Consider the following 25,427-nt stretch of genomic DNA (forward strand, 5'->3'; position numbering starts at 1 on the left):
AAGGCCAAAGACAGGAGCCTGGAACTTCATTTAGGTCTCCAAGTGGATGGCAGGGACTCAAGTACTTGGGCTGTTATTTGCTTCCTCTCAGGTGCATTAGCAGGAAGCTGTATCAGAAGCACAGGGCAGCCTGGACTCAGCCAGGCACTGTGATATGGGATGCAAGTGTCCTGCCCGCCACTCAGCTTGCTGCACTGCAGTGCTTGCCCCCATAGCAATCTTTTTGTATTTTAGTTTTTCCCATCTTAGCTCACTCCCTAACCCTCCAGTACATTTTTTTTAAGAGAGACAGAGAGAGAGAGAGAGAGAGTCCTTCACCGCTGCTTTTTCATTCCCCAGATGGCTAAAACGGACAGAACTGTGCCGATCCAAAGCCGGGAGCTAAGAGCTTCTTCCAGATCTCCTACATAGGTGCAGGAGCCCATGGACTTGGGCCATCGTCTACTGCTTTCTCAGGCCGTAGCAGAGAGCTGGATCAGAAGTGGAGCAGGAGCCGGTGCTGTGGCATACTGGTAATGCTTTGGTCCTCAGTGCTGGCATCCCGTATGGGCGACGGTTCTTGCTGCACTTCCAATCCAGCTCAATGCTATGGCCTGGGAAAGCAGTAGAAGATGGCCCAAGTCCTTGGGCCCCTGCACACACTTGGGAGACCTGCAAGAAACTCATGGCTCCTAGCTTGAGATCGCTGCAGCTCCGGCTATTGTGGCCATCTAAGGGATGAGCTAGCAGATGGGAGACTTCTCTCTCTTTCTCTCTCTCTCTCTCTCCCTCTCTCTCTCTCTCTTCCTCTGCCTCTCAAATAAATCTTTATGGAAAAAAAGAAAGAAGTGGAGCAGCTGGGCCAGGACTATAACCGGTGCCTGTAAGAGATGCCGGCACTGCAAACCCGGGCTTTAACCTGCTGCACCACAGCGCTGGCCCACCCCAGTATAATCTTAAATAGAATGATTTAGTGCAACTCTTTGTGTTCTTGATATTTCACAATTAAATATGATGCTTTCTCTCTATTTTGGAGATTCTTTTCATAGAACAATGAGACTTTCATTTCTTATTTTCTAAGGTACTCTATCTTGAAAATGTGTTGAAACTTATGAAAAGCTCTTTCAATTTTTTTGCAGATTGAGATAATGTGATGTACTTCTTAATTGTTCAGTGAATGTGACATTCAAATGTTTATAACTTCTGAGAATGATTCAATGTGTTTTTTAATTTTTTTATTTATTTATTTTTTGACAGGCAGAGTGGACAGTGAGAGAGAGAGACAGAAAGGTCTTCCTTTGCTGTTGGTTCACCCCACAATGGCCGCTCCAGCGGCACGCTGCACCGGTGCACCATACTGATCTGAAGCCAAGAGCCAGGTGCTTCTCCTGGTCTCCCATGCGGGTGCAGGGCCCAAGCACTTGGGCCATCCTCCACTGCACTCCCTGGCCACAGCAGAGAGCTGGACTGGAAGAGGAGCAACCAGGACAGAATCCAGCGCCCCAACCGGGACTAGAACCTGGTGGTGTGCCGGCGCAGCAGGCAGAAGATTACCCTAGTGAGCTGTGGCGCCGGCCCAGTGTGGTTTTGATTGTAGGTTTATGACACTGAATATGTCTCCCATATGTTGTATTTTATTTTCTTTAAAGATTTATTTTATTTATTTATTTGAAAGAGCTATAGAGAGAGGAAGAGATCAGAGAGACACAGAGAGAGCTCAGCTCTTCCAGCCCCTGGCCTAGTCGCCAAATAGCCACAACGGCCGGGGCTTGTCGATCTGAAGCCAGGAGCCAGGAGCTTCCCTCGGGGGTCCCCCACGTGGGTGCAAGGGCCCAAATACCTGGGCCATCCTCCACTGCCTTGCCAGGTGCATTAGCAGGGAGCTGGATCAGAAGTAGAGCAGCCTGGAATAGAACAAGCAAGCGCCCACGTGGGGTCCCAGCACTGGCACTGCAGACAGTGGCTCAACCTGCTGCGCCACGGTGCTGACCCCCCCAATCTGTTGTTGAGGATATGTGCTGAATTGCAGCCCAGACATGTGTAGTTCCAAAAAAGAGTAGGGTGGTCAATCTTCCTGTCCCTACAGTATATCCCCCACATCCACTAAAATACAGAATTCTGACTATGGCAAGATTCCCACTCTCCCATGACTCAATAGGACCTTCATGTGGCTCCAGTGTTGGTACTGCTGAAGGCAAATTCATGCCCCCTAAGTGCACTACTCGTGTTACTGCAGGCAGTGGGCTTGGGGAGCAGCAATTCTTTTGTTTCTTTTTTTTAGAAGATTCATTTATTTACTTGAAAGTCAGAGTTACACAGAAAGAGGAAAGGCAGAGAGAGAGAGAGAGGTCTTCCACCCACTGGTTCACTCCACAATTGGCCTCAATGGACAGAGCTGTGCCAATCTGAAGCCAGGAGCCAGGAGCTTCTTCTGGGTCTCCCATGCAGGTGCAGGGGCCCAAGCACTTGGGCCATCTTCTACTGCTTTCTCAGGCCATAGTAGAGAGCTGGATCAGAAGAGGAGCAGCCAGGATTAGAACCGGTGCCCATATGGGATGCTGGTGCTTCAGGCCAGGGCGTTAACCCGCTGAGCCACAGCGCCGGCCCCTGAGTGCTTTTCAATAGGTGCATGAGTCCCATGAGTCCATTTCTGGGGGAAATTCCAAGGGACGCTTGCGGTCCAGTTGCTGAGCTTTGTTCCACTCCTGGGACACACGACCAAGTCCAGAGCCGTTTGCTGAGCTGGGTGCTAGGTCATCTTACGATAGGATGGTGTTATTCCAGATAACATGGGTGAGGAATTATCTTTAATCCTCAGCTCAAAATGTTAGAAGGGAAATTTGGTTTAAGAATCAACTAAGGTTACTGAAGAGATCCTGGTTGGGAGTCGGTGATTGGCAAAGTGTGAGGAATCAGCTGGAAACATCGGATTATCAACAGATCAACAAATACAGAAAATTTGAGAGCACTCATAATGTGTGAATACTCACCTATGCTCTGAGGGTCACACTCACACTTAGAGAGATTGAAGAGGAAGCTCTGAGTGACATATGGATAGAATTAGATTTGCATGTCATGCCATATCATAGTTGAATCTTGAATGTTATGATAGAATGGACAATAAAGGGATTTTTAATGATTTATTTACTTATTTGAAAGAGTTACAAAGAGGCGAGAGAGAGAGGGAGAAAGAGAGAGAGAAAGAGAGAAAGAGAGGTCTTCCATCCTCTGGTTCACTCCCCAAATGGCCAAAATGGCTGGAGCTGAGCTGATCTGAAGTCAGGAGCCAGGAGCTTCTTCCAGGTCTCCCACACAGGTGCAGGGGCCCAAGCACTTGAGCCATCTTCTGCTGCTTTCCCAGGCCATAGCAGAGAGCTGGATGGGAAGTGGAACAGCTGGGACTCAAACCAGGTGTCCATATGTGATACCAGCACTGAGGACCCTGGTATTACCCCATATGCCACAGCGCCATCCCCCAAAAAAGAATTTACACTCACATATCAGAAGTCTCCCAATGTGGTCACCATTCTCAAGAGCCATGGATCAGACAAACAGGAGAGAGATTGAATCCCTTGGAAAGTGGAACTTATAGTAACATAAATAAGAGCGGAGCCTTTTCATGCAAAGGAAATTTCAAGAGAAAGAATGACTTGGAGATGAGCAGAATTTACTCAATTCCAGGCATGGATTTTGTCCACTTGCGTGTGCATGCCTGAGAAGGAGTTGGGTGGTGGTCATGCACACTGGGATCAGGGGAGGGACATGGGGAGCTGTGGGCAGTGCCCAGCTGGGCCCGACACTGGGCACCGATGATGCTCCCTGAGCGGCCTCCCTCCTTGCAGGAGACAGCGTGCTTTCTCCTGAGCGCCTGAGACGTCAGCAAACAGTAGAGCATTATTTCCATACTGGGATAAACGGAAGACTGGCACACTGGGGTTGGCTAGTATAGAAATGAAAGCAACATCCGAAAGGTATTGACACAGAGTGCAGAACGCAGAGCACTGGCGCCCTGGTGGGAGTGGAAGACCGTGCCGCAGCTGTGGAAACCCACATGTAAACACGTGGGCATGCAAACAGAAATGCCAAAGACCCGGACATTCAGTCACTCTTCACCCCTGGAATGGAAATCAGGATCTTAGAGGTATTAGCACCTTTGGGTCCACGGCAGCACTGTACACAGAGCCAAGATGTGGATGCAGATCGAATGTCCACTGAGAGGTGAATGGTGTATTAACTGTGGTACCTACCTGTCATGGACGTCACTCAGCGCCAAAGGAAGGAAGTGCCCCCATTCCCACGCCACACACAAATTCAAGGTCTTTACGCCAATAAAGCTGCACACAGACAAAACCTACATGAGAGCACTCACGTGATGACTCTCAAAGGTGAAGCTCTGGGGCCAGCGCTGTGGTGCAGTGATTTAAAGCCCCAGCAGGCAGTGCCGCCATCCCATATGGATGCTGGTTCTAGTCCTGGCTGCTCCACTTCCAATCCAGCTCTCTGCTATGGCCTGGGACAGCAATGGAAGATGGCCCAAGTCCTTGGGCCCCCGCACCTGCATGGGAGACCTGGGGGAAGCTCCTGGCTCCTGGCTTTGGATCGGTACAGCTTTGGCTGTTGCAGCCATCTGGGGAGTGAACCAGTGGATGGGAAAACTCTCTCTCTCTCTCCCTCTCTCGCTCTACTTCTCTCTGTAACTCTTTCAAATAAACAAAATAAATCTAAAAAGAAAGAAAGAAAGAAAGAAAGAAAGAAAGAAAGAAAGAAAGAAAGAAAGAAAGAAAGAAAGAAAGAAAGAAAGTGAAGCTCATGTGAGGAGAGAATGGAGCGGAGGCTCCCCGGCTGCCAGCAGGAGCACACAGCGGCTGGGAGACGGGGATGTAAACTTCGCCGGTGCAGGATGAGCAAGTGCTGGAGCTGTGCTGTGCAGCCTGTTTCCTGCGGTGGACGAGGCGATGATAACCAAAAACGCTCGCAGGGAACTATGAAGCAAGAGCAGGTGCGCACACCAGCGGCTGTGATGCTCGGGCTCACATTCTGAATCTGAGTGAAATTCCCAGCTCCTGCCCCTGATGCCAGCTTCCTGCTAATGCAGACACTGGAAGGCAGTGGCGCTGGCTACAGGCAGTGAGCTCCTGCTGCACAGGCGTGTGCCTGGCATTCAGAGGCCAACTGAACCAGGGCTAGGATCTCTTCTCCCTCTGCCTCTCTCCGTCTTGCTACTTCTCAGAGGAATACCTAAAGTTTAAAAGACACTTAGCATTGGAGGATGCATTTGAAGTGTTCCTATCATGGTAAAACAAAGAAACACAACACAGAATGATAATGGAGAATTTTTAAATGATTTATTGAACCGCTTGCATCGAGGAAAACTCAAAGAGGGCAGGAAACGAGAAAACAGAAGAGAAGAACACTGAGTACAATCAGAAAAAGAACACACGATTAAAGACTGTTGATCAGTTGCGGAAAACTATGAAATTTTTGTGAAGATACATTTTCCTAACTTACTCAGAGGGAGGGGTGCTGAATGAGCTCAGAATTTCAGCTCCGTAACAAAGATTTCCGAGATTGGTTCATGAACCACACAACACAGAGACAAGGAGCAGCAGGACAAAGCATACACTGCGCAGCCTTAGCTGATTCAGAAGCTTTGGAAAGATAAACAGGTCACAGAGGGGTTGGTGATCACAGGCTGTTTTCCAGCAAGGGCGGGAAGTGAATTTGTTGAGGCCGTCAAGTCAGGAGACCGAGGGTGCTTGTGGAAATGATGGTCTTTTGAGGATCTGCTCAGCAGCAGGAGGGCCGGCAGCAGCTGGGCTCACAGCAGGACGGGCGGCAGCAGGGCTGGCAGCAGCTGGGCAGGCAGACGCACGTGGGGTGGTAGCAGGTTCTGGTGCAGTAGACGGGCGTGCAGCTGCCGGCCTGGCCGCAGGGGTCGCTGCAGCAGCTGGGGCGGCAGCAGGACTGGCAGCAGCTGGGCTGGCAGCAGCTGGCCACGCAGCAGCTGGGCTGGCAGCAGGGGGTGCGGCGGCAGCTGGTCACGCAGCTGGGCTGGAAGGTGGTCCTGCAGCAGCTGGTCTGGCAGCACGTGGGGCGGCAGCAGCTGGGCTGGCAGCAGCTGGGCTGGCAGCAGGGGGCGCTGCTGCAGCAGCTGGACACGCAGGCTGGCTTCCAGCAGGTGGTCCTGCAGTGGGTGGTGCTGTAGCAGGGGGGCGGGCAGCAGGGGGAGCAGCAGGAGTTGGTCATGGTGTTGGTGGGGAGGGTGGGCTTCTCTTCACAGGTGAGTTTCCCAGAATATGATGGTGCTGTGTGCTCTGGGCCTTTTATACCCCGGGCCTCCAGTGTTTGGGCCAATGAGCAGCCATCTTCCTTGTTGTTTATGTTGTGCTGTGTGGTCAGTTTGGGACATTCAGGGAGGAAGCTGCTCTCTAAATGCTGTGAGTCTTCTGAAAGTGTTTAATTTGTCTCCTAATTGAGAATAAGTCACGGCACCAGGGTTTGAGATAAAAGGGAGGCGGGCACACCACCAGCATGGTTCCTGCTCTGACCAGTGTGGGTCACGTGACAGTTCTTGCTCTGGTGGGAGGGTCAGGGCAGCTGTCCCTCTGCAGCTTGTTTTTGTGGGAGGGCCTCTGGGAAGGGGCATGCTGCAGCTGTGACCACAGTTGTCAAGTTAATGTGTGAGTCCACGTCTGCTCACTACCAAAGCCTGATTCAAGTTGAGCACAGGTGTCTGTCTCTGTTGTCCTGTGCCTGGACACTGGGTGTCCCCATTATCACTCAGGCTTGGGTGAAGGATTTTGACCCAATGTTCTGTGTGATGATGGAGCAGAACCAAAGCAGGAGGTAAAAAGAGTAGGTGGTTACTAGGTTTTGGAAGCTTTCAACCAAATGAATTTTGGGGTGTCCATGCACCCTGGCTTGCCCCGAAGGGAGATTTCCCAGATGTGGGATTGTCCTGATGAATGGGGCAGCTGTGAGTGAATGATGTGTTGGTAACTCTTGTCCTAACTCAGGTAACTAGCAGAGCCGGAAATTTCAGGCTAATACTGGACATTTCTTATTTTTTTTTTTCTGGAAGGTTTCATTTTATTTATTTGAAAGAGAGAGGGAGAGATCTTCTGTTCACTGGTTCACTCCCCAAAAGGCCATAAGAGCCAAGGCTGGGCCACACTAACACCAGGAGCCAGGAGCTTCTTCAGGGTCTCCCATGTGGGTGCAGGGGCCCATCTGCTGTTTGTCCAAGTGCATTAACAGGGAACTGATTGGAAGTGGAACAGGTAGGACCAATCCAGCACTCATATTGGATGCCAGTGCCACAGGCAGTGGCTGAACCTGCTGGGCCTCAATGCCAGCCTGTGACTGGACATCTGGACATTTCCTTTGCTACCTTTCTCCCTCCCTACCTTCTTTCTCTTCCCCTTTCTTTTTCTTTTCTCTCTGTCTCTCTGTCTCTTTCTCTCTCTCCTCTTTTGGTAGATTCTTCTCCTCGATGCATGAGGCTTTCCTGTTCCTGATTTACAAGGTATTGTATCTTGAAAATGTGCTGAAAGCTTTGAAAAACTTGTCTTTACACATGGAGATCACGTCACACATTTCATCTCTGTTTTCAATCAATGTGACTGACAAAGGTTGCCTAGTGTTCAAGTGTTAGATTTTGAAAATAATTCAGTGTGATTTCGGTTGGTTATGGCTCCGGATGAAACTCACTCATATCTTGTTGAGGAGCTACCTGTCATTGCACCTCACACATTTATCCTCCTCTTCGTACTGTCTTCACTCCAGCTTCTGTGAACACATGAGTTCTGTCTATGGAAAGATTTCCGTGAGCTGTTTGCACTTGCTGTGAGCCTGGTGCTGGTGTTTCTGAAGGCACAGTCATGGCCTACAAATGCGTGCAGGGTGCAGACTTTGCAGCAGCAGCTCCAACTCAATGGGTCCACTGGAAACACATCTCATGAGTCCCTTCCCAGCGGCCTTGTGGTGGGGGGAATTCCGAGAAGACACTTGTAACTGCTGTCCCTTATTAAGTTCCCTGGTCATTTCTACAGCAGTGTTCTGTTCATCCAGAGAACACGAGTGAGGAATTTTTCATCCTCATGTCAAATTATAAGAAGAGAAATTTATTAGCAAGGTATTTAAGCATTGGCTAAACTCGTTGAAGAGAACCTACAACTTGGACTATCAGGAGGTCAAGAAGCCCTTAAAACATGAGAGCCTTCGCAATGGCATGAAGACTGATCTACTACTAGAGGTTCACACTTGCACTTTAAGAGAGATTGGTGACGAAACTCTGAGTTACATGTGACTGCAATTAGACTTGTGTGTCATGTGACATCATAATTGAGTCTTAAGCGTCATGGCTGAATGAGCCAAGGAGAAGTTGATACTCACATATCAGACATCTCCCTGTGTGGTCCCCACTCTCCATTGCATTAGGTCAGGAAAGCAGGAGAGAATGCATGAATCCCTCGGAAAGTGGAGCTTCAGAGTGAGGGAAATAGGAGCAGAGCCACTCTATGCAAAGGCGCCTTGAACAGAAAGGATGGCTTCCAGACAAGCAGAATTTCCACCATTCCAGTTGTGGCTTTTGTAAGCATGAGTCTGGTGGACAGAGATGTACTCTTGGGTGCAAGAGGGACGTATGTAGTTGTTGAGAGTGTCCGTCCGTGCACGGCGAGGGGAGGAGGACAGTGTCCCTTGAGTTGCAGTTCCTCGGCCAAGGCCATGTGCTTTTCCTTAATGCCTAATACTAGAGTATCACTTCTACATTTGATAATTGACACATTGGAATATGGAGTCTCGCTACTATAAAGCATGTGAGATAAAAGGTGACTACAAGGATGTGGAGGAATTGGGACGCTCGCACCCTGGTGTAGAGCAAAATGGTGCAGCTGCAGTTGAAAACAGTACCAAGGTTCCAAAAAGTATCAGAAATAGAAATGCATGTGAGAGAAGTTCTGCATCTCTGTTTTTTTTTTTTCACCCAATGAATTGAATGCAGGGTGTTGAGGAAATATTAGCCCCCTCCTGTCCATGGCTGCACTCTACACAATAGCCCAGATGTGGAAGCAACTCAAATGTCCGTGATACACCAACGGAGAAAGCAGATGTGGCCACACACCTGTGAGCAAACACAATTCAGCCCTAAAAAAGAAGGAAATGCCCCATGTGCAGGACCCTGCACCAACCTTGTGTTCTTTCTGCTAAGTGAGATGAGCCCGTTCAGAAGGGCAGATATGACATGATTCCACTGCTCGGAGGTCTCTGAAAAGTCCAACTCATGTAAGGAAAGAATGGAAGTGGATTTCCGGAGGCTGACAGTAGGAGGAAGGGGGGAGCCGCGAATGAACGGCTGTTAGATTTCTGTTGTGCAGGATGAGACAGCTCTCGAGAGCTGCTGTAGAATGTTCTTCCCACTGGATACAACACGCGATAGCGTAATCTGCACTGGAGTTCAGCAGGTGCAGGTGTTTAGACAGAGTTAAGATGCCATCACACAACCTGAGTTCGATTCTTGTCTCCTGATTCGAGCTTCCTACTAGTGCAGGGCATGAGCCCTGGAAATGCGAGTGGCTGGGAGCCGCTGAGGTCTGACAGCTCCTTGCTGACCTGCGGGACAGCAGGAGTCAATGACTGACAGCTCTTGCCTAGCTTGGCTCTGATAGATTCCATGGACAGCTCCTCACTGAATCCCTACTGCCAACAGGGGTGGGGTGGGTAGGGGTGCATCTTAGGTGGCCCCCATGATCGCCTGGTCTGGTCCACATGGAGAGTCTGCTTCTGTGCACCAAACCCCCTTCCCTTTCTGTGTGCAGCCCAAGGCTCCCTTTCTGTGCACCCTGGGGCCCAGCATAGGTGCTTTTTCCAAGCAGTGGAGCCTGAAATCCCACCATGTTGGGAACCTGCAACCCACACTTGCTAGAAATACCCAGCAGGGCCACAGGTGTGTTCCCCAGGACCTTAGGTCATTACAATGTCATTGAAATAAAATTACCGCAGTGGAGGGAGGGGGGCTTCACTCCCATCTTGCACCTGGCGCTATGACACTTCCGGTATTTCTGAATGGGGCCCAGAAATGCGTGGTGTGCCGGGCTCCAGACTCCACCCATTGTGAATTCTCAGCTGGGCTCCCTGCTGGCCTCACCCTATGCCCAGGAGGGTGTGAGGGTGGGCCTGACTTTCCTGGTGTCCTGGGTTTCTCCTGCGTGGAGGGCTTTGTCACTGTTGGAAGGTTTTCCTGGGAGAGGGGTTTGGCTTTGTTTCTGCATTTTTTGTTTGTGCATTTTGGTTTGTTTGTGTATTTTTGGCTGTTTGTTTCCGCAGGACTTGGTTCTTGAGTTTGCACTTTTTTTTTTCTCCAGATAAATCCTGCAGTCCTGCCCTTCTTTATGGCTCAACCTTTGACTTCTTCCACGAGGGGAGGGAGAGACTTGCAATAAGCTTACCTGGGAACAGGCCATCAGCCCAGGACACCTGGTGGGCAGGGACGTATTCAAGTAAGTGGGTCCCTGCCAGCCACGTGGGAGACTGGATGGTCTTCCTGGCTCCTGGCTTCCGCCTCAACCCAGCCGTGACTGGTGTGAGCATTTGGGGGAAAGATTCCATGGAGAGGAGCTCGCTCTCACTTTATGTTGCCTTTCTCTGTCTCAATACCTCTCCAGTGAATACACAGAATCAAAGAGACGCTTAAGCAGGGAGATGTGATGTCAAGTGTTGCTAACACAGTAAGATAAAGAAAGTCAACAAGGAATGAAGGATGGGACAGAATTTATCAAAGCTTTATTGAGACTTCCTGCATGTAGAAGAGCTCAAAGTGGCCAGGAAAGGAGAAAAGAGAACACAAAACCCCGAGTTCAAGTACAACAAGGAAACATGATTTAAAGGATGACTGATCAGTTGCTGAAGCTTACGGCATTTCTAAAGATCTGTTTTCCTAATTCATTTAGAGGGAGAAGTGAAGATCTTGGAATCAGAATTTAACCCGAGACACTAACTTCATAACACGGATCTCAGAGGCTGGCTCATGATCCACAAAACATAAAGCCAAAAAGATTGGGTGAGACACGGTCACAAACTCATTCAGAAGCTTTGGAAAGATAAACAGGTCACAGAGGGGTTGGTGATCACAGGCTGTTGTCCAGCAAGGGTGGGAAGTGAATTTGTTGAGGCCGTCAAGTCAGGAGACCGAGGGTGCTTGTGGAAATGATGGTCTTTTGAGGATCTGCTCAGCAGCAGGAGGGCCGGCAGCAGCTGGGCTCACAGCAGGACGGGCGGCAGCAGGGCTGGCAGCAGCTGGGCAGGCAGACGCACGTGGGGTGGTAGCAGGTTCTGGTGCAGTAGACGGGCGTGCAGCTGCCGGCCTGGCCGCAGGGGTCGCTGCAGCAGCTGGGGCGGCAGCAGGACTGGCAGCAGCTGGGCTGGCAGCAGCTGGCCACGCAGCAGCTGGGCTGGCAGCAGGGGGTGCGGCGGCAGCTGGTCACACAGCTGGGCTGGAAGGTGGTCCTGCAGCAGCTGGTCTGGCAGCACGTGGGGCGGCAGCAGCTGGGCTGGCAGCAGGGGGTGCTGCTGCAGCAGCTGGACACGCAGGCTGGCTTCCAGCAGGTGGTCCTGCAGTGGGTGGTGCTGTAGCAGGGGGGCGGGCAGCAGGGGGAGCAGCAGGAGTTGGTCATGGTGTTGGTGGGGAGGGTGGGCTTACTTCACAGGTGAGTTTCCCAGAATATGATGGTGCTGTGTGCTCTGGGTCTTTTATACCCTGGGCCTTCAGTGTTTGGGCCAATGAGCTGCACTTGACTTTGTTATTGTTTATGTTAATTTATTATGTTAATTATTTATGTTAATTCCTTGTTGTTTGTGCTGTGCTGTGCGCTCAGTTTGGGATGTTCAAGGAGGAAGCTGCTCTCTAAATGCTGTGAGTCTTCTGAAAGTAAGTGTTTAATTTGTCTCCTAATTGAGAATAAGTCACGGCACCAGGGTTTGAGATAAAAGGGAGGCGGGCACATTGCCAGCATGGTTCCTGCTTTGACCAGTGTGGGTCATGTGACAGTTCTTGCTCTGGTGGGAGGGTCAGGGCAGCTGTCCCTCTGCAGCTTGTTTTTGTGGGAGGGTCTCTGGGAAGGGGCATGCTGCAGCTGTGACCACAGTTGTCAGGTGAATGTGTGAGTCCACGTCTGCTCACTACCAAAGCCTGATTCAAGATGAGCCCAGGCATCTGTCTCTGTAGATCCTGGGAGGAGGATGCTTGGTCCTGTGCATCTGTGTGATGGAGCAGAGCCAAAGCTGGCGAGTGGAAGTTCGTAGATGTAGTGTCTGACGACTAATGGGTATCAGTTGTTTAATGCGTGTCATTTTTCCTGACTTTCCAAGGATGAAAGGGTTTGCCAGGATGAGCACAGGTGGCTTTCTGTGATGTGGTGATGCTGCTCCAGGCAAACCTCAGATCTGCAGACTGAAGTCCTGATTCTCACAGCCAGCAACAGCCTTAGCCCTGCACCTGCCATCTCTGTCCCTCCCTCTGTCTCCCTCCTTTTCTCCCTTCCTCTCTCACCGCCCCCCTCCTCCCTGCCTCTATCTCTATTTCCCTTCCTTCCTTCTTCGCTTTCTGTAGCAGACTTGGGTTTGTTGAGAGGAAATGTGACTTATTCTCTATGCCTAATCTGCTCGTAATGTTTTTATAGATCTTCTATTCATTGAAAAGGTTGCAAATTATTAATTTCCAGCTTGATGGAATATCACAATGGGAGTCCATCCGTATCACTGTCATCAGGTTAGGAAATAGGCTATGATATTCTAGCTCTTTCTGTAAATGTGATTTTAAAACATTGATTTTTTAAAATATTTTATTTATTTATTTGAGAGGTAGAGTTACAGACAGTGAGAGGGAGAGACAGAGAAAAAGATTTTCCGTCCGTTGGTTTACTCCCCAAATGACTGCAACGGCCGGAGCGGCGCCAATCTGAAGCCAGGAACCAGGTGCTTCTTCCTGGTCTCCCATGTGGGTGCAGGAGCCCAAGCACTTGAGCCATCTTCTACTGCTTTCCTAGGCCATAGCAGAGAGCTGGATTGGAAGAGGAGCAGCTGAGACTAGAACTGACGCCCATATGGGATGCTGGTGCCGCAGACGGAGGATTAACCTACTGCACCATCACGCTAGCCCCTAAAACATTGATTAATGTTCAAATGTTTCATTTCTGAAAATAATTCAGTGTGGTTATTATACATAGATACGTGGTGCTGGATGTGGCTTGCTTATATCTTGGTGAGGATCCATGCTGTCAATGCATCCCATAAATTTATTCTCCTGTTCTTACTGTATTTTCTCCACCTTCTCTGAATAACATGAATTCTAACTATGGTAAGATTTCCATTACCCCTGACCCAATTTTGAGCTCCATCAGCCTCCCGCTGTTGGTGTATGGGAAGGTATGTCCACGCCTTATGAATGCAGTAGCAATGCTAATGTGGGGTGTGGACTGGAGCAGCTGGTCTTTTTCAGCAGCTGCAGTAGGAGACCCGGTGGGTCCCTCTCTGACAGTCACATGTCAGGGAATCCCAAGAGGAAACTTGCAGCCAAACTGCCAAGCTTGTGATTTTCTACCTTGGACAAAGACAGGAAAACCCAGAGCAATTTGCTGAAACAGATGTTTGCACATTTCCATGACAATATTGTATTGTTCCAGAGGACACAGGTAAGAACTTGCTTTAATTCTCAGCTCAGACTATTGGAAGAGGAATTTAACTTGCAAGATGTGAAAGTTTCAGCTAACCTCACTGAAGAGGACCTGGGGGTGGCTGTGCATGATATGTGAATCACGTAACAGCATGGTGATACTAGATTGCAAGCAGTCAACAAACAAATAGGGTACGGCAGTTATGGAATTTTTTTTTTTTTGACAGGCAGAGTGGACAGTGAGAGAGAGAGACAGAGAGAAAGGTCTTCCTTTGCCATTGGAGGGTTCACCCTCCAATGGCCGCCGCGGCCGGCGCACTGTGGCCGGAGCACCGCGCTGATCCAATGGCAGGAGCCAGGTACTTATTCTGGTCTCCCATGGGGTGCAGGGCCCAAGCACTTGGGCCATCCTCCACTGCACTCCCTGGCCACAGCAGAGAGCTGGCCTGGAAGAGGGGCAACCGGGACAGAATCCGGCGCCCCGACCGGGACTGGAACCCGGTGTGCCAGCGCCGCTAGGCGGAGGATTAGCCTAGTGAGCCACGGCGCCGGCCATGGAACTTTATAAGTAAAATTTTTTAAAGATTTATTGTACTATTTATTTAGAAAACAACATGAGAGAGAGAGAGAGAGAGAGAGAGAGAGAGAGAAAGAGAGAGAGACATATAGAGACATCTTCCATATGCTGGTTCACTCACCAAATGGTCTCAATAGTTGGACCCAGCCTGAGCCAGGAGCCTGGAACTCTCTCTGGGTCTCTCATGTTTGTGGTGGCGTCCAAGTACTTGAGGCATCTTCTGTTACTTTCCCAGTGCATTAGCCGGGAGCTGGATTGGAAGCAGAGCAGCAACCTGGCGCTCTGATATGAGACGCTGGCACCGCAAGCTGCAGTTAATCCTGCTGTACCACTGTACCAGCCTCCCGTGCGACTTTTTAAAAGACAGACTTACTTGGGTGAGGTTCACGTGCAGGCTTTGGAGGAGATTAGAGAAGAAAATCCGAGTTATTTAAAAATACCATTAGGCGTGTATGACACTTGGCGTAAATAGGAGCAGAGCCAGTTTATGCACAGGGAACTTAAGGAGAAGGAAGTGCTTCGGGATTAGCAGAAGGTGCTCTGTTCAGTTGTGGGGTCTGGATAAATGTGCATTTCTTAAGGAGAACTGGGATGGTCAACCACATAAGCTTAGATCTGGAAGACGGACAGACGTGATGGTTGGTGGTGCCCAGCCAGGCACTGCTCAGGGGAGGAATGTAATCCTGGCGTTTTGCAGTTCTAAGGCAAGACCATGGATTTTGGCTTAAATGCTCGAGGTGTCATTAAATACAAGGATGGTTTACCTCCAGTTATGAAAGTGGGTATTTGCTGTCCCCTCTAAATGTTTTACACCTACTGGCTTGAAGATTTGTTTCCAGGAGAGTGGCATTTGTGCCACAGGAAGTAATCAGAGGTAACACCTGTCACCTCTGAGCAGCCCGACGAGGAGGCGCTACCACTTCCTGGGCTAATTACCACGAAGCAGTAGCGTGCAGAGAGCGTGGATCCAGAACTCAGGAGATTGCCTGGTTGTGTAGTTGATTAGTGCTGCCACAGCCACGTGGCTCCCGTGTGGTATCCCTGGAGGCTGCCGGTCTGCAGCTACTGTGTTAGCAAGGCTGTTTCCATCCGAGGACCGAAGGGTGCTGTCTGCTTCAGGCCTCGCTCCTTGCTTTGTAGACGGCTGTCTCCTTGTGCCTCTTACGTTGGCTTCCTTCTCTCCAAACATGGGGGTCCAGATTTCTTTCCCCTTTTGATCACAGACACCAGTCGTAATGGACTAGGTGCTCAACCTACCCCAGCATCACCTTGTCTTACCTCACTGCATCTTCAAAGACCCAGCTGAATGTGAAGCTGGGGGGACACAATTCAACCATACACGGTCTGGTGTATCTTATAGTGTGTGCCTGCCCAGGAGGAACCACAAGTGAGTAGGCATAGCAGCAGCCATCCTAGGACAATGAGTGACTCAGTAACCGGAGACCCAGACCCAGCAAGCAGAAAGACACCTAGGTTAGCCCATCAGACAATTGTCCAGGCCAGTGGAAGTGCTGGCCACTGAGGGGGAGCATGCAGCTGGTGGTAAAGGGGGGTGATGGGCCTCAGTTTCACTTTCTCACATGAACAGTAGCTGCAGCTTGCTCCACTGCCCTTCATTTATAAGGCCTTCCCTCTCAACTCTGTTCTCTCTCTCTCTCTCTCTTCTTCCCCCCTCCATACTCTCCTCCTCTTCTCCCTCCTCCTAACATTCATGGTCATCTCATCAAAGAAGCAAGATGGGATTGGAGTGGAGCCAATGGTGTTGGCAGATTAAGTTTGCATGACCCCCACCCTTACTACATCTTAATTCACTGTGCTCGGACCGATCTCCGTCTGTCAGAATCTGCACTTGAGTGCCTGGTGGCTGTTTGGTTGTGACTGCAGAAAGTCATGATGCTTGTGCCACATGGAACAAAACAATCAACCAGAGATTCTGGGCAGAGACTTCTTTTTATTTATTTATTTATTTATTTATTTATTTTTTGACAGGCAGAGTGGACAGTGAGAGAGAGAGACAGAGAGAAAGGTCTTCCTTTGCCGTTGGTTCACCCTCCAATGGCCGCCGCGGCCAGCGCGCTGTGGCCGGCGCACCGCGCTGATCCGAAGGCAGGAGCCAGGTACTTATCCTGGTCTCTCATGGGGTGCAGGGTCCAAGCACTTGGGCCATCCTCCACTGCACTCCCTGGCCACAGCAGAGAGCTGGCCTGGAAGAGGGGCAACCGGGACAGAATCCGGAGCCCCGGCTGGGACTAGAACCCGGTGTGCCGGCGCTGCTAGGTGGAGGATTAGCCTAGTGAGCTGCAGCGCCAGTCGGGGCAGAGACTTCTAAGGACTCTAGCTCCCTCTTTCCTGCAGCTGGGTGGTTCTAAAGTGTGTGTCGTCGTCATTTCTAATGTCTTTCCCTCAGGGTTCAGCCTTAGTCAGTCTTACTACGGTCTCAATAGCATAGCCTGCTTTGTCTCATCCCCTGCCCCCATCACCTACCGGTGTGATTTTCCAACACACTATCCTCACTGGAGCCTTTTTCTCAGTGTCTGCTCTGCGAGAAGCCAAGCTCTGACATCACGATGGCGCCCTCAGCCTCCATGTCTTTATCTTTAAAATGGAGACATGAATACCCACTCTGAAAGCTTCCTCAAAAAATAATAGATAATATATGTAAGATAAGATAAAGATAATGTATATAATGTATATAAAGAATTGAGTCAATATCTGTTCAATCATAGGCAATCTGTGACATTCTTTTTTCCCAATTCCTAAGCTAATTTTAATGTTTAAGGTAAAAATAAATTTATTATAATAACCTAGATGGAGCTGGCGCCATGGCTCACTTGGTTAGTCCTCCGCCTGCGGCAACAGCATCCCGGTATGATCACCGGGTTCTAGTCCCAGTTGCCCCTCTTCCAGGCCAGCTCTCTACTGTGGCCCAGGAGGGCAGTGGAGGATGGCCCAAGTGCTTGGGCCCTGCACCCACATGGGAGACCAGGAGGAAGCTCTTGGCTCCTGGCTTCGGATTGGTGCAGTGCCAGCCGTGGTGGCCATTTAGGGATGGAACCAACAGAAGGAAGACCTTTCTCTCTGTCTCTCTCTCTCTCACTGTCTATAACTCTACCTGTCCAAAAAAAAAAAAAAAAATAAACTAGATCAACGAAGTTATTTCTGCCCTAGTTTTATGGAGGTGTGATTGACAAATAAAGATTGTATATATTTAAGGTGTCCAAGGTATTATTGTAATGTATGTAGTCATTGGGAGACAGCCACCACAGTGAGTTTATCAACATGTCCATCAGCTCACATAGTTACAATTTTCTTCTTTGTGGGGAGCAATTCGGACTAGACTGAGTTACTGGAATTAAGACTTATTCTATGCATCTGCTCTCCCACAATATGGCGCTGGGAGAGAAGAAAACAGCTTTTACACAGCTGCCTCCAGTTCAACCAATAAACTGTAGGACTTGCTCCTGATTGGAGAGCAGCGTACTCGGCGTGTGGGCAGCCGAGTTGGGATTGGCGGAGGAGGACTATAAAGGAGGAGAGAGACGGCATGCACGGGGAACATCTGAAGGAACACCTGTGCAGCCCCCGAGAAAGCCGGCCGGCGGTGTGCCGCTCCCCTGCGGAAGTGGGGAATGTGGCCAGGGGGAACTGCCCTTCCACGGAGGTGGAAGGGATAGTAGCCAACCCGGGAAGAACCAGCAGCAAACCCGGGGAGGGCCGAGCAGACGAAAGAACAGCGCAGGGTCCTGTGTCGTTCCTCCACGAAGAGGGGGAGCGACACTTCTTCTTTTTTTTTTTTTTTGTGGTGTAAGCACTAAAGATCCACCCTCTTAGCAATTTTTAAGTGTATGTCAAAGTGTTTTAAATCATAGTCAGTCTGCTTTAGATTTGCACACCTTACAATTATTTTGTGTAACTGTGGCTGATCAGAGAACTTGTTGTTCCATGTCTTATGGACTCCAGCATCCACTAAGTACCAGCGGTCAACAGGTCACGCCCCGAGGCAGCATTTTCAGAGCACCCGGGGACAGGCTCGGAAGTTGGCGTCGGTCCTGGACGTTGGTACTGTCCAACGTTGGCCACCCCCAGCCTGGTAGAAGATTCCAAGGAGTGACCCAGGTGCCAAGCTGTCAGGCTGAGTCATCCCCACTCAGAAGCACCCGTCCTCCGTCTCTCACGACTCCTGTGAGTGGACGGGTTCCTCTACCTCTCTCCTTCCCGACAGTCTTCGGCACACAGCGTCTGTCCCTTCAGGTGCTCCCTGTTTGCCGCACAAACCCAGAAGGCCACGTGGCTCAGACAGCGGGGTGTTCAAAGTCTCAAGTGCCCATGGCATACTTACAGAATCCCGACTTTGTCACCGCTTAATTTTCTTAACAACAGGTGACCAGGGGACAAATTCCCTTAGCGCGGCATACCTTCCAGTTTGTGCTTACAGGGAATTGCTGGATTCCTTTTCACTCTACCAGTGGGGAACTCAAGAGACAGCCGTGGAAGGGGCTCTGATTTACATGATACCAAGAACAAATCCATTAGATCAGCTTCTCTCTCTCTCTCTGTCTGTCTGTCTGTCTCTCTCTCTCGGATACATAGACTCTCAGAACTTCCTGATGCAGATGAAGTGTATGAGTGGCTGCTCAGAGGCTGACACAAGGATCCCCGCATTCACAAGAGCTGTGGACGGCAGCCCCTGCTGTCCTAACAGGTAGCTGCCGCTCACCAGCGTGTGGGACGCTGCTCCGAGAACGTTGGAATGGAAATGTTACCTGCGTGTTCAAGGATTATTCCTTCCATTGTTAAACTCCAGTGCTGTCTCCTGGAGCCGAGTCCTAACATCGCGCTATTTCTCGTGAGATAGAAATGTCAGCCTTGTGCAGGCAGAGAAGACGGAGTCTTCACTCAGTCTGCCCATCAGTGGCTACAGGGATCACACAATGAAATTTTCTCATCTGAGAAGTGTGGTAGCGATTTGTGGGCTCAGGATGGATGACGCATGTAGTGTGCACTATGCATGCAAATCCCATGGCAGGATTTCCACGCCTTCCAACAAAACACAGTCCGGGATGAATAGTTGCTCAGAATTTATTCAAAGAACATTTAGGTAAGAACCCCTTCTACAAGGCGATGACTCAAAGTGATGATCAAAAGAAAAAGTCAGCATACAGGAAACAGGTGTACGCAGGAAAATTAAACATGCTTATGAAAGCATTGCTCAGTTACAGAAATCTACGTGGAGAGCGCAAGGCTTTGTTTTGCCAAGTTACGTAGAGGAAGAGAGGGAAGATCTTGACCCAAGAGTGCATACGGAGATCCTAAGTCCAAACTGAGGACTTGCACAGGTGCTGCTTGGACCACAGGGCCTAACAAGGGGATCAGGAGGAGCACTGTGCACACCCTCAAGCTAATTTATCAGGTTTAGACAAACAGACTAGTAACAGAAACTTCGGTCAGAGCATGCTGGGGTTCAGCAAAGTTTGGAGGTGAATTTGTCCCTGAAGGGTGAATTTAGTTGGGAGAAGGTTCTTGTGTGATGAGGATGCTTCTTCAGAGATGGATCAGCATGACGGGCAGCAGGAGGGCCGGCAGCAGCTGGACTCACAGCAGGACGGGCGGCAGCAGGGCTGGCAGCAGCTGGGCAGGCAGACGCACGTGGGGTGGTAGCAGGTTCTGGTACAGTAGACGGGCGTGCAGCTGCCGGCCTGGCCGCAGGGGTCGCTGCAGCAGCTGGGGCGGCAGCAGGACTGGCAGCAGCTGGGCTGGCAGCAGGGGGTGCGGCGGCAGCTGGTCACACAGCTGGGCTGGAAGGTGGTCCTGCAGCAGCTGGTCTGGCAGCACGTGGGGCGGCAGCAGCTGGGCTGGCAGCAGCTGGGCTGGCAGCAGGGGGTGCTGCTGCAGCAGCTGGACACGCAGGCTGGCTTCCAGCAGGTGGTCCTGCAGTGGGTGGTGCTGTAGCAGGGGGGCGGGCAGCAGGGGGAGCAGCAGGAGTTGGTCATGGTGTTGGTGGGGAGGGTGGGCTTACTTCACAGGTGAGTTTCCCAGAATATGATGGTGCTGTGTGCTCTGGGCCTTTTATACCCTGGACCTCCGAAGCAGGGGCCAATGAGCAGCATTTGCCCTTGTTGTTGTTTACATTAATTTTCCTTGATCAGATTGGTATTGTTAAGGAGGAAGTTGCTCTCTGGATGTTATGGCCCTTTTGAAAGTAAGTGTTTAATTTGTCTCTTAATTGAGAATAAGTCATAGAAACTTCCTTTTAGATGAAAGGAAGGTGGCCTCATCATCAGCATTGTTCCTGCTTTGATCATCGTCTGGGCACGTGGTGGTTCTGCTGGCCTGCGAGGGTTAGGGAGCTCTCGCTGCCTCCCTTACTCCTTTGGCTGTGTGGGCAGGGAAGGGCTCAGTGACACACGGAGCACCTGGATTCCACTCTGCTCTCCCACAAGGCTAGCCCAGGCACCTGTCTCTGAACAACCTGGGGAGAGCATGTTTGGCACGCTGTGTTGCACATGGCCATGAGGAACCACAGCGGTGGCAGAGCAGAGGCACCCACTGGGGTGTAGTCAAGCCTCCTTCTAGGGACCAGTAGTCCCCCTAGTTGAGGGGCTTCATCCGTTGCGGCACATGGCCTGACACAGCTGGGGAGGCTTGGGGCTTCCTCCAGGTAGCTGTAGCCTTAACCTGTGTCTCCCATGGCTGTGTCTCTCATAGTCTTTCTTCGCTCCCTTTTAATGAAAGAATTAGTTTAGAGGAGATGACCCTTGAGGCATCTGGGATTTCTAAATGTTCCAGTTTCTTTTGAGATACTCACTCACTTTAATCTTATTTGTAAGGATAAATTTTATTTAGGAATAGATTTAAATTTATAAAATAAAAATTGCGAGGTCATGCACAAAGAGTTCCCACACTCCCCTCACCCACCTCCCCATTACTGACGTCTCCCATTAGTGCATTTGTCACAGTTAGTGCACTGTTAGTTCACTCTTAGTGAATGGTGTGCAGCTTCCATTACTTTTTAATCCAAACTCCACTTATTCCTTCCACCCTCCTGGCCCCTAAAGCCCTCAAATTATTAACTCCTGACCTGCTGGATAATTACAAATCAAATCAGGTCCTAATCCTTTCAAATCATAACCCTTCACTCATCTTCTAATGCAGATAATCAGTCTATTGATTTGCAATGCTGTTGTTCTGTTTTGATTGCTTTTAAACATTAGATAGTTGAAACACCATGGAGCTGAACTGGCTACTTTATCTTCACATGATTTTGAGATATTAATCCTGTAGTTCATTCATTCCCACTGCTATATAATCCTCCACTGAATGAATATGATGCACTTGATTTTTTTTCTTTTTATTTTTTTGACAGGCAGAGTGGACAGTGAGAGAAAGAGACAGAGAGAAAGGTCTTCCTTTTGCCGTTGGTTCACCCTCCAATGGCTGCTGTGGCCGGCGCACTGCGCCGATCTGATGGCAGGAGCCAGGTGCTTATCCTGGTCTCCCATGGGGTGCAGGGCCCAAATACTTGGGCCATCCTCCACTGCACTTCCTGGCCACAGCAGAGAGCTGACCTGGAAGAGGGGCAACCGGGACAGAATCCGGCACCCTGACCGGGACTAGAACCCGGTGTGCCGGCGCCGCAAGGCGGAGGATTAGCCTAGTGAGCCGCGGTGCCAGTGACACAATTGATTTTTTCACTCTACTGCTAATATACACAAAGGTTGTTTCTAGCTTGACGCTGTTGAACTATTAAAAATGGTTCTCCTCTGAACATTTTGGTAGAGGTATTTTGGTAAACATATATAACCATTTCTGTTTGCTAAATTCTATCAGGGAGTAGAATTGCTCATCAATTTTTATTCTGTTCTCCATAAAAGTCTTGCTCATCTTTCATTAGATTTCCCCCCAGGCATTTTATTTATTTATGTTACAAGTGTATTGTAATTAAAGTACTTAATTTTTAACTGGTATATGAAAAAAATCATTCATGTATATTAATTTTTATTGACTCCATGGTTATTTCTAATACATTGTTGTAAATAGGATTTCTTTAAGGAACTTCCACACGCACAGCCATGTCATTTCATGTATAAATCATAATAGCTTCATTTATTTTACAGCAGTGTTTTCCTCTGGTACGACCTGAGCACAACAGGATGGTGTGGACATCTTTATATATTCTCAATACAACAGGGTGTTTCACAATTAGACATGATTCTTTCTTTTTCTAGTAACTTTTCATCATAGGAGCTAGGGTTTTCCTATTTAATATCTTCAGAGATATATATTCACTTACATTCTGTTTTGAAAGCATGCTGAAATTTACAACATGTATGTTATTATGCATTGAAATGTCATTATTATTGTAGATCTTTTTCAGTTAATATGATTAAAAGCATTAATTAATGTTCCAATGTGGTTCTGATCATATGTATGTGGAACCATGCTTGATTTCTTTGTATCTTGTTTAGGATATATTGCATCCTGCAAATTTAACCTGCTGTTCTCATTCAACTTCCTTTATCTTTTCTAAAAAAGCACTCAGCTCTCGATATGTGTGGATTCCCCACTGTCCTGTGACCCAGGTTGGCCCTGATGTGACTTCCTGTATTGATATTTCTGAAGGTGATTTTATGCTCCATGAAATACACTAAACATGCTAGCACATGGAGGGCAATAGTTCTCTTTTCAACAGACACACTGAAATAGCTCATGGCCCCAGTAGAGCAAAACTATGCAAAAACACTTTGCTTTAGTTTGGATGGGGCGTGGTTCCCAATGATCCATGTGCTGGAAGCTTGTTCCCAGCGTGGCCGGGTGAAGGTGGAGGGAATTGTATCCGAATGTTTGATTATTCATTTACGATTTTCATCTACTTGTAAGGCAGAAGGACAGAGAGATATAGATACGCACAGAGAATCAGAGAGAGAGAGAGCGCGAGAGAGTGAGAGAGCGCTTCATCCACTGGTGCACATCCCAAATGCCCACAGTCATCAGGGCTGGGACAGGTGGAAGCCAGGAGTCCAGAACTCTGTGAGGGTCTTCTACGTGGATGGCAGGGCCCAAGCACCTGAACCACCCTCTGCTGCCTCCCAGGAGGTATCAGCAGGAAGCTGGATGGAAAGCAGAGCAATCGGGATCCCAACCGGCACTGCGTAAGGGACGAGGGCAACCCAGGCATGGCTGACCCACGGCGCCACAATGAACTCTCCAAGAAGAAGCCTTCCAATGCTCAGGCCTACTGGGAAGTAATCAGGTCCTGGGTTCCGTGCTCATGATGGAGTCATCTGTCTCTAGGGAGTGGGCCAGGTCTTGGGGGACTGCATTAGTTCCCACGAGAGCAGGTTGTTATAAACCAGCAAGGGTTTCTTGGCTTGGGCTCCTGCGTCCCCTCTTGCCGTGCAGTCCTTTGCGCATGACTGCTTCCCTTTCCATTCCTCTGCCATGGTGACAGGCCACCAGGATCATGAGCCGGCCAAACCGTTCCCTTTATAAACCACCCAGTCTCAGGTATTCTGTTACAGCAACAGAGAATGGGCTGAGACACAGAGTAACTTCAAGGCTGATTTACTCTTGCCTGACTGAGGTTTTTGAAGAATGGAAGTGTGCTTCTTCAATGAGAGCTGGGTGGTTAACCCCAGAAGTTTAGATCAAGGAGAGGCACAGGTGCAAAGGTTGGCAGTGCCCTGCCAAGCCCCACGTAGCAAAGAGGGGCACTGGAACCTGGAGTCTTCCTGTCCCGTAGGCAAGGCATGATTTTGACATGAATGTGTGGGATTACGCTGAACATCCTATTGTTCTAACTTCTGATTATTTGCTTAGAAAATAACCTCTTCGGGCTGGTCCTGTGGCATAGCTGGTAAAGCTGCCACCAGTGGTGCTGGCATCCCATATGGGCGCCAGTTCAAGTCCCAGCTGCTCCACTTTCGATCCAGCATTCTGCTATGGCCTGGGAGAGCAGAAGATGGCCCAAGTCCTTGGGCCCCTGCACCCGCGTGTGATACCTGGAAGAAGCTCCTGGCTCCTGGCTTCAGGTCAGCTCAGCTCTGGCTGTTGTGGCCGTTTGGGAAGTGAACCAGTGGATGGAAGACTTCTCTCTCTCTCTCTCTCTCTCTCTCTCTCTCTCTCTCTGCCTCTCTGTAGCCCTGCCTTTCAAATAAATAGATACATCTTTTTAAAAAAAGAGAAGAAAATAAACTCCTTGCCTTTATTTGGCTTTCCTTTTAGTATTTGTGCATAGAAAAATAATTTGTTAAGAAGAGTATGAGAAATTCACTTGTGACACTTGATATTGTGATTAATAAGTAGGCATATTTGTTTTATGGGGATGCATACATTTGTTATGTACCCAAAGGAGTTCATCTTTTTTGAGGCAAAAAAGATAGGATTTTTGAGTCTGCAAGATGCTGGTCCACAATCTGCATTTTTAAAAAATATTATTTCTTCTGGTGACACTGGCATCCCCTTTGGGTATTGACTCAAGTCTCAGCTGTTCTACTTCTGATCCAGCTCCCTGCTAATACACCTGGGAAAGCAGAGGAAGACGGCCCAAGTGCTTGGGCCCTTGCACTTGTGGGAGACCTGGGAGAAGCTCTTGGCTCCCAGTCTGGCTTTGGTCTGATGTAGCCCTGGCTGTTGAAGCCATTTGGGGAGTGAACTAGCAGGTGGGAGATCTCTCTCTCCCTCTCTCTCTGTAATTCTGCCTTTGAAACAAATAAAATAAATCTTACAAAAATATTTCTTTGAGTAGTTGTAGGCTTCAGTGAATGACGGTAGTATTAGCAGTTAGTCAGTGGTGCTGGTTGAGCAAGACAGCGGCAGAGATTTGGTGACGCAAGATGCCATTAGGGCACCCTGTTACAGGTCACTCACTGGGGAGGAAAATCCACAATACAATATCTGATATCTGCCAAGTGTCATTTAGCTAACAGATACCACTTCCTGCCTGCAGGCGGCCTGTTCTGTTTTGGGACACCTCTGCTCAAGCGAAAGGTTTTGGGAGCACCTGTCTGTTCTGCTCCTTCTTCACGTTGTCATAGTCCCTCCTGCCTTAGATGTCTTGTCTCCTGACAGCCCTTCCTGTAAAATCACATTTGCAATGTGGCACAGTAGGTAAAGGCACCACCTATGACACAGGCATCCCATATGAGCACCAGGTTGAGTTCTGGCTGCTTCACTTCCGATCCAACTCCCTGCTGATGTGCCTGT

General features: G+C 49.4%; 1 protein-coding gene across 1 annotated transcript; it reads right to left on the reverse strand.

Moving 5' to 3' along the window:
* Nucleotides 1-5,302: 5,302 nt before the first annotated feature.
* On the reverse strand, nucleotides 5,303-6,271 carry LOC138846087 (uncharacterized). The gene has a single exon (XM_070060729.2). It carries the CDS (start codon nucleotides 6,223-6,225, stop codon nucleotides 5,767-5,769), a length of 459 nt encoding a protein of 152 aa, XP_069916830.1. The 5' UTR covers nucleotides 6,226-6,271; the 3' UTR covers nucleotides 5,303-5,766.
* Between the last annotated feature and the right edge of the window lie 19,156 nt (nucleotides 6,272-25,427).

The sequence above is a fragment of the Oryctolagus cuniculus genome, chromosome 17, assembly GCF_051225735.1.
Source record: "Oryctolagus cuniculus isolate XC-2025 breed Fujian yellow rabbit chromosome 17, ASM5122573v1, whole genome shotgun sequence".
Classification (NCBI taxonomy): domain Eukaryota; kingdom Metazoa; phylum Chordata; class Mammalia; order Lagomorpha; family Leporidae; genus Oryctolagus; species Oryctolagus cuniculus.

Bases quoted from the DNA above. Each gene is read 5' to 3' on its own strand.
- LOC138846087 (XM_070060729.2), bottom strand. From the start codon at position 6,225: ATGACCAACTCCTGCTGCTCCCCCTGCTGCCCGCCCCCCTGCTACAGC.